Source organism: Phaenicophaeus curvirostris, chromosome Z, assembly GCF_032191515.1.
Source record: "Phaenicophaeus curvirostris isolate KB17595 chromosome Z, BPBGC_Pcur_1.0, whole genome shotgun sequence".
Taxonomy (NCBI): Eukaryota; Metazoa; Chordata; class Aves; order Cuculiformes; family Cuculidae; genus Phaenicophaeus; species Phaenicophaeus curvirostris.
Genome location: NC_091431.1, coordinates 38,186,495 through 38,201,068, shown reverse-complemented (window position 1 = coordinate 38,201,068; position 14,574 = coordinate 38,186,495). Strand labels below are relative to the sequence as shown.

Genomic DNA, 14,574 nt, shown 5'->3' with positions numbered 1-14,574 from the left:
CTTCTGCTTCAAAACAATGATTCAGCAGAGCATACTGACTGGTTATGCGTTAATATTTCACAGAAACTAAATGATTATCAGGAAGAAGCCATATGCTACTGTTATTGCATAACACAGTAAAAGTTATTAGATAATATTGTGCAAGAGGAATTGCTTTTTAAAAAAATCAGAGATATCTTGTCTATTAATTTTTAACAGTATCAGTAAATGTTTCTATGAATAACGCAACATTGCAGGGAAAGTAAGGCAGTTCTGCTTCAATTCTAATCAAATATCTATTCTGATATTCTGATTTCCAGAAAGGAAATAAGGGGGACCCTGATAATGCCAGAGCACTTCTAGTGTAAGGCAAGGTGATTCACGATTTATCCCTTTACTCAGTGTTCAGCTGGATGAGGAGCTTAGGTCTATAGCTGTTAAATGTCTTTGATGTATTCTCTGGTTGATATTGTGCAGCACTGAAAAAAAAACAAAAATGAGAACTATGTATCTTGTCAAGTCCTTCAAGATTTATTCACCCAAATCTAGCAGAGCTAGTTTCACACTCAGATTACCAAATGAATTTGGAGCCCAGATGTTGATCAAAAATGTGGTGATCACTTCAGAAGCTTCTTTAAGCTTGTCATGAAACTCTCTGAAGGTCTACTTCACAAGGCTTCTTTGCTAATATGCAGAGAGTAGCTTCAAATAGACACATGGAAATTAAATGCCTAAAGCAAGAACGTATGAATTAGTCCCATAAATAAATATTCCTTATTTTTGTCTGCAAATTAAGTATGAAACACATTGCTAACCAAATGGAAGGAACCTCAGTATCTTATCAGTTCCAGGGTAAGTATTAATCTGGAATATTAAAAGAGCATCAAAACTATTGATGGAATATATCTAAGCATGAACCTGTAAGGAACAGAAGTTATTCAAACAAAGGTAATGGGCTGGGCGTCCATAATGTAGGACATGAGGGTTAGGAGCCCTAAATCACCATATGAAATTCACCGTTTTCCAAATGAAAATGGAACTTTTGCATGTAATTCCAAAGTCTTGTTTAATGCTGAAAAGAGACTTATTTAAGCAATCATACAAGAAATGTCTCTTTTTAGCCTGTTAGTTCTATGCTTACTCTGCTTCATAAGAGCCATTGAGATTCCACGGCTGTTTCATAAGCTTACAGGAAATCCAGCTGCACATAGGCATGGAACTTGGCCTGAGAAGCTATTGGAAGAAAAGAACTTATTCAGCTTATGAATGGAATATAACTAATACAGAACTGGTGGGAAACAATAAGTTTGATTTGGCCCATAGGAAAAACCTCTTTAAACAGAAAATTTGTAAGATACTGCAACTGTGCATAACTCAGGTAACCAGCTTCTTCATACTTGTTAGCTACCTCTTTTGTGCTGTAAAGTCTCATGTTGCCCACTGTCTACTTTCTATCCATATCCAGAGGAAGAAGAAAAGGCATTGAGTTTTAAGTATTATTTCAATAATTTTTATTAATAGAATTTCAGCTTAAGTCAGCAGGTCATTAATTAAATTCCATTTACTGTGAAGGATAATGAGCAGAAGTTAGCAAGAGCACAGGATGATTCAAATAGCTTTAATGATGTAGACATGAAATTGAGCCATCTTTTTTCTTTATAGATCTGATGGGGAAAGAGGGGGAATTAAAATTAAATTTATTCCATGGCAAGGCACTGAAAATGTACTAAATTAAATGTTCTGTTTTATACGAAAGAAAAAGTTTAATAGCCTGAAAGAGAGGTAAGGGAAAGAACGCATAAATCATGTGAGAATGAACACATTTGGGACTCTACGAGAATAACTGCATGACTGAGAAAAGGTGGGTGGAAAACTGAAAAAAAAAAAAACACATAAGACCTTTTCTTCTAGTTATTATCTTTCCCCAGATTTACAGGGTTCTTTCTTCCAATTCAGGCAGGATTTCCACCTGGAGTTGTGAACATCGTGCCAGGCTTTGGACCCACTGCTGGAGCAGCAATTTCTCACCACATGGATGTAGATAAAGTAGCTTTCACAGGCTCTACAGAGGTACTATAATGAATGCAAGAAATATAAGCAGGAACTGTGCTTCTCTGATTCTCCTTAATGATTTAATGTCTAACTAATGTTCTATGCAATTACTTTAACTTTTTTCTTTCTTTTGGCTGCTGGTTTGTTAAACAAAGACTGCTTAATGATTTGTTGGTTATTATTAACTTTAAAAATCTTTAAGAAATGTTTGCATTGCAGGAGAGGCTTTCGAACAAACGCACTCTGAGATATAATAATTTCTAGTATACCAATGCCCTTAAGTCTTGTCCTTTAAGAAGAAAACATTTTAATAACTTTTGATTTGCCTCTTCTTTTAAGAATATTTTTTTAAAAAAAACTCAAAAAGTGAACATACTGTGCTCCCTTCTCTTTAATAACAACAGGTATTCAGAAGGTATTCTGAAATCTCATTCCTGGCTTTGCACACACTTAGATCAGGTGACAGCTTTTTGGTATTTGAATGATGCTAATGATCATCTGAGTAGTCTTAGAAATAAATTTGAATATGTATCAGTTTAATAATTGAAAAGTAAGTCACTGGTAATTTCTCCTAACATTCATTCTGAAGAACTGTGAGATATATAGTCAAAGATATAGCTACATACTTAACACATTACAGTGTATTATCTGTCTGTATGAATGAATGCTACACGGAAGACCTACCAGCTGGTCTCTTAACTTCTTGGATGTACACTCCAAAGATAAATGTCATTGCCTTAAATCAAGGATCAGTACTCACTGAGTACAAGAGCCCTGTTTACTCCTAGAAACCTTTAGCTGTAAAGTAATGGGAAAGGAAAACAACCCCAAAACCCAACATCTGAGGAATATTCCATTGATATTCCAGGGTTTGTTTTTCATTATTCTTTTTATATTTTTTCCAATTTTATTATTTTATTGTATTAACTACAATTCCCAGTGTACCATAAGAAAGTGTACCAGAGGTGTATTCATAGACTTCAGTGAGAGTTCTCTTCTTCTGACTATGTAGTTTAGCAGCAAGAAATGAAAGTAGGAAGGGTGGCAGAGATAGGAAACTTTCTGATGGCTGCTACACATGAACAAACACAGACCAAAGCCGCAATGGCTACAAGCATGTTTTCCCTTCACCATTTTCCAGAAAAATGTATATAAGGTAGTTTATTTAATTATACCATCAATGGAAAGAAGCAGGTTATTTATTCTGCCTTGCAGTGCCCATTTCCTCTTCTTTCTTCTAAGGGAGAAACCGGAATAAGGAAGAGCTGGTGATGCAGGCAGTGTGGTATCTTTTTCTTTCATACATTTTCTGCATCAAAGGTCTTTTCCTAGTACAAAAAAAAAATATTTTCAGCCTAATGGGAGTAATTGGCAGAGCAGGAATCAGTAACATTAAATTAAAGATACAAGCAAGTAGACTCATGGTAACCAAAAAAATACCAGAATTCTTTGGCAGTTGACATGAGTATGTCCAGGGCTTAAACTTGTAGAAAACACTCCTGGTATGCAGACTGCAAGTCACCTGCACCCCGACTCTTCCTTGCAATTATTGTCTTTTTAATTTATTTTACATTTCCATTATTATTGGGATAATAGAACACCGTAGAATGATTTTCACTTTTGAGGAACTCAGAGAAGTATTATTTAAGTCATAATAAAATTTTTGAAATAAAGTTGCATTTTCCCTATGTTTTAGGTTGGCAAACTGATTAAAGAAGCAGCAGGGAAGAGCAATCTGAAAAGAGTCACATTGGAACTTGGAGGAAAAAGTCCTAATATTGTATTTGCAGATGCAGACTGTTAGTACCATTTTTATTACATAATCCTACTGCATTTTCTCTTTTCTTTGTCAGTAACCTATTTGTATACGTTACAATGAAGGAGTGATTTTTAGTGTTTTCTTGTCAAACCATAGTTTTAGGTTAGACTGCCACCAAAAGCTGGTGGCTCCTGAATGGATAAGAATCTCTGACAAGCTGTCCACCCTTACTGTAACTAAGAATCATCCCAATGAAACATGAATGCAGAATCAAAAACATCTAGATGATTCTTACACATATCTACTAAATTTCCAGATGAATATTCCCCTTGGTATTGTTCATAGGGCATATAATGTTGAATCTACCTTTCACACAGAACAACTGAATGTGTGTTTGTCTAGGTGTACCAGGCTATTCTTGATAAGAGTAGTTTTGGACATGCATAGAACAACGCATATTTGTATTTTAAAGTGTCATAAAACCAAAAAGATAACTGAGATGGAGTGACAAAGGTTTGTAAAGAAGTTTATGACCTGATAAACTCTGTATTTCTTTGTAGTGGACTCTGCTGTGGAATTTGCACATATTGGTCTGTTCTACCACCAGGGACAGTGTTGTATAGCAGGATCTAGGATTTTTGTGGAGGAGCCTATTTATGACGAGTTTGTTCGGCGAAGCATTGAACGAGCAAAAAGGTATACTCTTGGAAATCCTCTGTTGCCTGGTGTTCAGCAAGGCCCTCAGGTAAGTAGTGTTTCCAATAGAACTATGACATAACATCACACTCTAAGGTACTTCTAAACTATGGTTGTGTTAGTGTCAAGGCTAAGTGCAGTTGTCTGGTGGTTAGTCTGGTGGACTCAGTGGAAGAATTTGAAGTGATGGTTGTTTGTGCTACTGTCATAGGCCTAAGGCTGAGATGTCTTTCTCTTTTCTAGTTCCTTTTATTATGGAGTGAGAACAATTATATAGAACTGAAGTGCTTTCAGAAAGCTCCAATGCAACAGCTGTAGAAGTACAATTGCAATTACCTATATCAGAGATTGCTAGCATTATATTCAAGTGGTGCCACTGTAAGTGAGTAGCTTGAGGAAATAAAATTTAATAGGATCCTTTCTGTTTTTTCAAGGTGTTAGCATTTCATTTTTCTGTTCTCAGTTTTAGAATATTGCACAATATATTTTTCCTGCCTATGTTAAAAGGTTATGCCAACAGCTTCCCCATTAAATGAATGCTAAAATGCAAATTGAAAAACCATTGCCATCACAAAGCTATGGATTTAATGGATCACCTTAGAGCATTGTTAAATTTGTTTTTCCCTAGAATCATGTTCCCACACCAGCTTGTACTACAGGATATATACTTTCTTGGCAGACCTGTTACGTACATATTTGATTATCACAGAATAAAGGAACTGTATTAGAGACAAAGTAAAATCTGGGGACAAAGCAATTCCCACGCATTAAATAATGTAACATGTTCTTCATTGTTTATCACCTCCATTTTATGTAATCAAAGACACCAAGCAAATTGGAAAACTGCATTCTAAGGCATACAAGCTTTGGAAAATCTAAAAACATTGAGGATCCTATTTTGCTATAAATTAACGTGTCTTGCTAACTGGCTAATATATTCATCTGAATAAATTTAAATGCCAGAGCAGAAGATTGAAACACATAAATTCCAGGTGTCTAGTGTACAGTTAATAAAAAATTAACAGGAATCCACTTTCATGTTATTGTGACTTTACTGCATTTGAAATTCAGCCTAAAAATTTAATTGAGGTGTGAAAGTAAACTTTTACTTAAAAAAAACCAAAACCAAACTAAACATGTGAAAAGCATTACTGAAAACACTTGAAGGAGTGTGAAGATTCTTTTCTCCTCCATTCTCATAATTCACATCTCTTAAACTCTTTTTCTTCTTAGCAAGCTTTAACAGAAATCTAACTTTTTCACAGGTTAGCAAAGTTTCTCCTTTCAGAACTGGTATGATCCCATTTAACAGAAAATTGTAGCCATGCAGTGTAGGTGCAGTGTAGGTTTATTTTGTGGTAATTATGTTAAGTATCTCTCTCTTTGTCTACCAATTCTTTGTGCTTTGACTAATTCTTTGTAGAGAAGGAGATAGCCTGATGCTTTATCATAGAGATTCCTTGAAAGCTATGTTTGTCCACCAGTTCATAGGTGTTCTAGGGCAGCACCTGCCTCAGACAGCAAGTCTGTGTAGCACCTTGCACAGTGGGCACCAATGAAAAGCCAGAAGCACTACTGAAAAGCAAAAGATCATATATATGCTAGTTCACACACTATTAAGAAATAATAACAAAGTAACAACAAGCAGCAATGTGAGCTGTATCATCTAAACCTCATCTTCGGCTCAAGATGTTCATGCATAAGAGATATTTGGCCACCAGAGCAGCAGAAATTTTGTGTCTTCATTATGCAGTAAGGCAATTGCTTGAAAGTAGAATGACAAGGGGTGTGTGGTGATCTAAAAATCATCTCCGTATAATTATCCTTATTAATTTATATCCTTATAAATATAAGCTTTTATCTCAGCTTTAGCTGTATAGCTCTTTAGTCTAATATACATCCAGCATTGCCAAGTTCCTTTAAAAATATTGTGTTCTATGACCATGATAATACTTATTGCTTAAACTGAAATGTGACCTTTTTATTGCACAAGTAAGAGAAAATATGATAAATATAAGCTTCTATTGTATTACCATTATAAACTCCTTTCCCAGACAAAGACCATACCCTTTTCTATACCATGGGGCAAAGCTGCAATATGCTTGGCATATGTTGAAGTTTTTGGTAGCGTTCAGCAAGTGAAGGGGCAGAGATTGGCTTCATACCTGAAACCATCTGCCATCTGTGTTTCTCAGACCACAGATATGTGTCTTTATTCGAAACATAAACCAGAGTGAACTGAAAAAAACTTTGAAGTTTACTTACCTTTTATTCTTGCTTTTTAACTTTCTTCAGTTGTTTAGGAAAACATTATGACCAATCTACCAGACCTAGCAAAGTACTGAAGAGTCTTATTGGATAGATGAAGCCCTCTATCGGTTTTACAGATTCAAGCTCAGTAAATTATTTTTATGAACTATTTTCAGTTGGTAAGAGTACAGATAGAAGTATAAAACACATTCATTTTACAGATTTTTTTTTCTCATTTTACTAAATATCAATTCGTCTACAGCTGACTATCCTATGTGGAAATTTCTAATTAGTGGTTTATTTGAGACAAACTGGCAAAGTTTCTGGAAGTTAGTGACAAGAACATTTGCAGGGCTCTCCAGGTGTTCCACTAGGAGACACGCAGTTGAGCAAAGCTTGAACGTTGTTATGTTTCGGATAGTAAGTTTGTTACATTTGCTACCAGTGTGTGCTGTTTTCACTCCTGTAATATCTTTTCATTTAGATTGATAAGGAACAGTTCAAAAAAATCCTGGAGCTAATTGACAGTGGGAAAAAAGAAGGAGCCAAACTGGAATGTGGAGGAGGCCCATGGGGAGACAAAGGTTACTTCATCCAGCCCACAGTTTTCTCTAATGTTACAGATGACATGCGCATTGCGAAAGAGGAGGTAAGTGAATTCTTGGCAGTCTATACTTTCACTAGAGATTGTGTTTATATGTCATACAAAACATCCATTTAGAAGCTTAAGTGGCTGCATAAAAACACTGTCAGTAAATCTGTTGTTCCATTCTGATGCTGTTTAAAATGCTTTTCTTGATTTCTGATGCCTATTTCAGCAACCCAGTGGAGATGAAGGAGAGGATTATGAGGCTGCCAACAAAAACTGTAGCTTAAGCTGGCAGTAGATAAGAAATACTTAGATCTGGACTGTTTGCTTCACCCCATATTGTCCATGTATCATATATCAGTCACAGTAACCTGTAACAGAGAAGCAAATCTTGAAGGCACAGCTTGCAAAATCTTTGCACAGCCTAAGGAGCTACTTAAGTTGGGGTTTCAACACAACATTCATAAAGTAGCAATGAGGTAAAACATTTAGATTGTGCTTCCACGGACATCTTGTTGGTGGCAACTAAACCAAACAAAGTTTTGCCTCTGCAGGGTTGTTTGACTTAGATCAGTTTGCAGACATGTCTACACAGCATTGAAGGAGCTTTTACTGACCCAACTAAGGTGATAGGGCCAGAGCAGCCATGCATTTGCAAGGAATGACAGAAAGTCTAGAGTGCAGAACTGCTATGCCACTGACAAAACCAATTCCATAAATACAGCTTTGAAGTCCAGTCATTATCTGTTCTCTGTGGGTTTTTTACATTCATCTTGATTAACAACTGCTGCAATTCTGTTGCTCTGGTGTCCATTATACTTCTTCATCCTATAAAGTTCCATTATAATCATTACAAATCAAGGTGTTGCTTTATATAACTAGTAATACTGCTGATGCAGTCTGCTGAACATTCGTAATACACTCAGCAAGAGTCAACAGGCTGGGTTAAGATGAACACCAGAGCATTTACAGTTAATTGCAAAGTGAAGAGAGCTGTAAAACAACAAGGTGCTGTACAAGAAACAATTCAAATTGTTTATGCCAGTCTGGAAGGAAGATAGGAAACTGCACATGTGTATGTTTCTTCACAGACCTATTAGTTTCCTTTTGCTCAGCAGTACAAGAACTTCTCTGTTTTCTAATCTACATATCCATCCCTGCAACTCTAGTTAGAAACTAGCACTAAACAGTTTTCTATGAAAACCAAGTGGACCTTGATCTATGGCAATGGAAGTAATTAGGTATGATAAGCCCCCCACGACCCACATAGCCTGCTGTGTGGTGGGCATGAGCACCCCCAGCTGAGAACACAAGATGTCAGTTGTGGGAAAGGCATGCCTAAGGGACTAGTATCTCACATAACACCCATAAGAAAGGCAGAATTAGTTGTTTCCCTTGACATACATGCCCAGCTGTGCAGCTGTCTGCAAAGACAGAAGCCTAGTAGAAAGTTTAGGGGAAGAAAAACTTGAGTGTCTTTCTCAATTCTAAAACTGTAAACAAGAAAACACCAGTTTGTTGATAACTAGAATAGATGCGCCACATACTGTGACTCCATGCTAACTAGCTATATGGTGGGTGTCTTTTGATCTTTATTCCTTTGTTTTCATCATTTATCAGGGGGGTTTTATTCATTCATTGTTTAATTAATCATTTTACAATAGCCTACCTGTATTTGCTCACACTACAAAAATCGTACCTTTATGTGAATTTATAATCTTTTTTGGAATGTATTCAAGAATAAGGATATCTGACAGAAACACGTTTTTCAAGTATAAAGTATCTACAATAGTAAGTTATGCTAGTCTCTTTCATATGTTTACATGTATCTGAAACAGATATTTGGACCTGTTCAACAAATCATGAAGTTTAAAACTATAAATGAAGTTATCAAGAGGGCAAATAACACTACCTATGGCTTAGCAGCAGCAGTCTTTACCAAAGACATAGATAAAGCACTGACGTTTGCAGCTGCTCTTCAGGCTGGAACAGTGTGGTAAGCAGTGGCTTTTTTAATTCTTCTTCCAGAACTGCAGGTGTTAATGGCAGTAATTGTAGGACATTTTAACACTTCTTAGGATGGTTTAATTTTATATTTCAAATCCTTGTCATCAGTAGAGAGGTAGATTAATGTCTTTTTCCTTCGTCTCTCTTCCCCTCACCTTTCCATGCTAAGCTTGCTTTTAAATAAATATTTCTTGTAAGTCTTCACACAATTATTCTGTGAATCTGAAAAAAAGCAATTCACTTGCTAAAAAAGGAAAAGAGTCAAAAGGAAACAAGGTAATACTGCCTCTTCCCTTTCTGTTCAGGATGTGAGGATAGCCCAATGCATGTTTAATTTGTGGGGATCATTTTCTGCACTGTGTAAAGAAATTAATTATCTGAAGTCCTTTGGCCATTAGCCTGGGCAGAACATCCACCTGTTATGGAAAAGATTGATAAAATGTGGTTGAAAAAAAGAAAGGAAACACAACAGAGGAAGAACTGCTACAAGCACAAAGATAACTATTTCCAGAGATGGAAAAGAAAGACGTAACCTGTATGGAACTGGAGAGACAAAGGCTAGAAGATGCAGGAGTGAAAGCTTGTAGGAGCAGCAGGCTGGATCTAAATGCTGTGACTGACACAAACATGCATTTCCATACAGTTATCTCAATGCATTAGAAAGAGAAAAACTTATTTTACTTGAACATAATACCTGTGTTCAATTTACATTTTATCCAAAAGAATTTGCAACCAGAACAAATTCCTGCCCAAGTCCTGTGACTTAAAAACACATGCTTTCTAAAAATAAATTAACAGCTTTGACCTAGGAGTTGATATTCTTTAAATGGAAGAAAGGCTCAAATAGAATTGGAATCTGATTCTTTTTTTCTTTCACATTATTGCTGCTCTGTCTGGGAATCCTTAACAAGGTGAAAAATCTCTTTTGTTGAACATGTAGACTGGCAACAGTAGACACTAAAGGATATTAAAATAGGGAATATCTGCTATAACAATGTTGAAAGACAAAAAGAGCTTCTCTGCTAGGGAGCAGGATGTACATTCTGCCAAAACTCTCCATACTACAAATTTCTCTGTGACATTCCTTTCTTAGTCATTACTGTATTTTTGTTCTCAACCACAATATGGTTTAACACTGAGTAGAGCTGAAAAAAAAGTCCTAAATATATGCTAAAGAAATCCTGAATTTGAGTCTTAGAAGAGTACCTGCAGAAGACAAGTGTAGCTAGTCTTTGGTTTGAGAGCATATGCACTAGTTAGGAAGGAATTTTATCATAACTATCAGAGAAAGATATGACTGTTACTCCACTTGAAGGACCTTGATGACTGCTAGAACTTCGATCTTGTGTGTAGTTTATGGTAATGTTTTGTTTCTCTGAATGTTGAACTACACGTATTTTTGCAACTATATTACACAGTTCTAGTTTGTAAATATCACCATAGTTTTTTAAAGTCAACAGAAAAAACAGTGATTTTTCAGAAGTGAAAAAAGTTGCTTTATACTGTCAAAAGTAATGTTCCTGTTCTTCCAGGGTTAATTGTTATAGTGCAATATCCGCTCAGTGTCCTTTTGGAGGATTTAAGATGTCAGGAAATGGTCGAGAAATGTAAGTAAATCCTTTTAAAAATGTAGATTCAGAGGAGCTGCAGAAAATTCTAAAACCCAACTTAAACATTCATAACTAGAGTGCCTAGATTTTGTCAAATTGGCCTATATAGTGTTTAGAGGCCTCATACTGTCAGGAACAATGGCAAGTAAAGAATTCCTTTATAAAACAAAGTAAAAAAAAAAAAAGTAGATGTATGGGGTTTTTTAAATATGGAGTTTAGTGTTTTGCTGTCTACTGATCTGCAAAATTGATCTTGGGTTTATGGATTACAGTTTCTGCATCTGTATAGAAAGTGTCATTGGCAAAAAGATACAAGTATGTGTGGCTTATGAAACCTCCTTTAAATGCAAGGTTTTCTAAAATAAAATGCATTTAAAAATCTTTGATTTAAACAAGAGTTTTCAGTTTAAAATTCTTGTGAAAACAATATTTTTACAGTACATTCCATCTTGGTAAAAATTATGACAAAATTGGTCCTCTGGAGTCTTTGGACTTTTAGTCTTTTCCCAAACTAGAAGTGGAGAGGCGTACAGAAATTATGAGCTAATCAAATTCTTTCAGACTTCTAAAGTTTAGTCCAGTTGCAATTTGAATCTTGTCCTGTCTTACCTGTATTCTTCTTGATCTTCATATCAGCAAAAGAACCATGCAATAAATTACCTCATGAAACATTTGATTTTCATTACATTACATAGAATTAAGTCCTATGTTTTTTTTTTAAAACATAAATCGTAAGCAGACCTTTGTTAAAAATGCCATATATGTGGGAACGATAAATTATTTTTTAAGCCAGGAATAAAAATCAAAACATGTACATTTTCCATAAACTTTCCCTTTTATCAAGCCAAATGTATAGTATTTTACCAAATAATGGAAATTATGAATATTTATATATATGTGTGTGTGTGTGTGTGTATATTTATATATAAATATATATGTAGAATTTTTTATATACATTTATATATATACACACATATATATGTATGTATAGATAAGTATATATATACACATATTTTTTTATATATATATATTTGAAGTGCTTCAGAGCTGGTAATGGGTACTTGCAGCCCAGAATGCCAACAGTATCCTGAGCTGCATTAAAAGAATCATGGCCAGCGGGTCAAGGGAGGTGATTCTGCCCCTCTACTCTGCTTTCATGAGACCCAACCTGGAGTACTGTGTCCAGTTTTAGAATTCCCAACATAAGAAGGATATGGAACTGTTGGAATGGGTCCAGAGGGGGGCCATAAATATGATCAGAGGGCTGGAGAACCTCTGCTATGAGAACAGGCTGAGAGAGTTGATGTCCTTCAGCCTGGAGAAGAGAAGGCTCTGGGAAAATCTTATAGGGACCTTCCAGTACCTGCAGGGAGCCCACAAGAAAGCTGGGGAGGGACTTTTTACAAGGGCATGTTGTGATAGGACAAGAGGGAATGACTTTAAATTGGTAGGGGGAAGGTTTTGATTAGGAATTTGGATTGATAAGGATTTGATAAGGAAGAAGTTCTTCATGATGAGCATGGTGAGACACTGGAACAGGTTGCCCAGGGAAACTATGGTTGCCCCATCCCTGGAAATGTTCAAGGCCAGGTTGGATGGGGCTTTGAGCAGCCTGATCTAGTGGGAGGTGTCCTTGCCCATGGCAGGGGGGTTGGAAATAGATTGATGTTCAAAGTCCCTTCCAACAGAAACCATTCTATGAATCTCGTTCTCCTTTTCATATCTTTTTAAGATATAAAGGCAAGGGTATTCATGCTTACTCTTCACTGGACTCAAATGGCTCCTAATGGAAATCTCCCAGTGACTTCAAAGGAAACAGAGTTATGTGAATGCTGAGAGCTTTAGAAAACTTCAGAAAGAAAAATAACAACAGTTTAGGCCATTGCTATCAAGGGCTTTTTGCATTTGCTCAGTGCCAAAAATTGAAAGATCATCAATTCTGAATTACATCCTTTTGCAGAAATATTTCTGGGGATTTATTTACTGGAAATAACAGGAAAACAAAAATAGACTGTAACAGAGATTAATCTTTTCTGTAAGAGTGCATTTTGAAGGACTTAGGCTTTTGTGCAAACGAAGATTTTCCTAATGTTTAGTTCAAAATCACGATAAGTGGAACAATAAAAATATTCCTGTTAAAAGGCCAGAAACAAATTAGCATCAGAGAGGTATCTGCCATGGAAAAACTTGTGGCAATCAATTTTAGGAGAGATAGAAATATGTGTGAAACAACTGCGCACACATAATTGGGAAGTTGGTGTGTCAAGCCATTTACTTCCTTGAGTCCCAGAATAAAATAGCCTATATAATACGTGGAATGATGGTATGATTATCAACTAACAACTCAACATAACGTGCTAACAGAATATCTCTTCAAAAATGAAGAAAATCAGTTAAAATTTTCCCCACAGCATGGAAGCCCTGAGCACAGATTTCTCTTTTGCATATATAAGTATCAAATAAGACGGCAGTGAGAACTGGATAGTATTATACTGTAGTAAATTATTGTTCTATAAAACAATCAATTACGTATAAGAAGATTGACTGTGTCAGATATTAAACATACAGGCAGACAAGCAAGCTTCATCTCATCATGTAAGACATAAAAATCTAGTCATACTAATAACATGTCTGTAAGATTTAAGTTTTTCATTATATGGGACATTTCATAGTGAATTAATTATGTCCCCCATTTACTTAAGATGAAGCATGTATTCTTTGACTGTATCTTTGTTGTCTATCCCACTTTTCTCAGGAGTCTGTTGTAGCTTTTTGCTTCCAGCAGCAGTCTAGCAGCACATGTCTTCTGAATATGTCCAGCATATTTGTTTTACATTTGGCCAATAGCACAGCACCACCAAAAATCCCACCCAGGACATAATTCGTATAAAAAGCATTAGCATAAATGTCACTTTTTTTTTTCTTTTATCTAGGGGAGAATATGGCCTTCATGAATACACAGAAGTTAAGACTGTCACAATCAAAATCCCACAGAAGAACTCATAATGCTGCTTGCGGTGCATTATTTAGCATCATTTCAAATTAATCTGAAAAGGATGTCTGAGTTCTGCAAAGTTTTATATCACAAATTATTCATTAACCCTTTTGCTTTCTGATTGTATAAGAAATACTTGCTTACATTAACAGTATGAAGAATGATATAGAAAATTTCAATGTGACTAGCTGAGAAAATGAAAATTTGATGTTTGATACATAGCTAATTTTGAAAACCATATTACTATCTTTTATTCTCAATGGAAGGTGTCTGTAATGCTATTGAAATGTTTCTTTTTCTATATATCCAACCAACACAGTTTGAATATATGTGCTTTTCTAAATGTTAAATGGAAAGCTCTCTTTGTACTTTCTTTTCTTTGTGGCCTTAACGAAAGCACTTATGACTAATTAACAGATAAATGCCTTTTTGTGTCTTTCAAAAATAGTAGACTTCTAGATATAGTTCTTAAATACTGAATTTATTCATCGTATTACACAAACGTAATCTAGATAATATTAAACAATATTAAAATCCACCTTCAAAAGCTGATATTGCTCCTTTCATTACATTGTTTTGCTCTGGGCATTATATAGCATGTATTTTTTATCTTTAAAGAGGCATTACTATCTCAACG

At 35.5% G+C, this 14,574-nt stretch overlaps 1 protein-coding gene across 1 annotated transcript in view; it reads left to right on the top strand.

Moving 5' to 3' along the window:
* The window catches only part of ALDH1A1 (aldehyde dehydrogenase 1 family member A1), a 35,283-nt gene extending 21,085 nt beyond the window's left edge, over positions 1-14,198 (top strand). The window contains exons 7-13 of the mRNA XM_069880428.1: positions 1,936-2,049; positions 3,728-3,830; positions 4,351-4,535; positions 7,221-7,385; positions 9,164-9,321; positions 10,865-10,939; positions 13,876-14,198. Coding sequence (XP_069736529.1) covers positions 1,936-2,049; positions 3,728-3,830; positions 4,351-4,535; positions 7,221-7,385; positions 9,164-9,321; positions 10,865-10,939; positions 13,876-13,948 — 873 coding nt within the window. The 3' untranslated portion in view covers positions 13,949-14,198. The remainder of the gene's footprint in view (positions 1-1,935; positions 2,050-3,727; positions 3,831-4,350; positions 4,536-7,220; positions 7,386-9,163; positions 9,322-10,864; positions 10,940-13,875) is intronic.
* Positions 14,199-14,574: the final 376 nt, after the last annotated feature.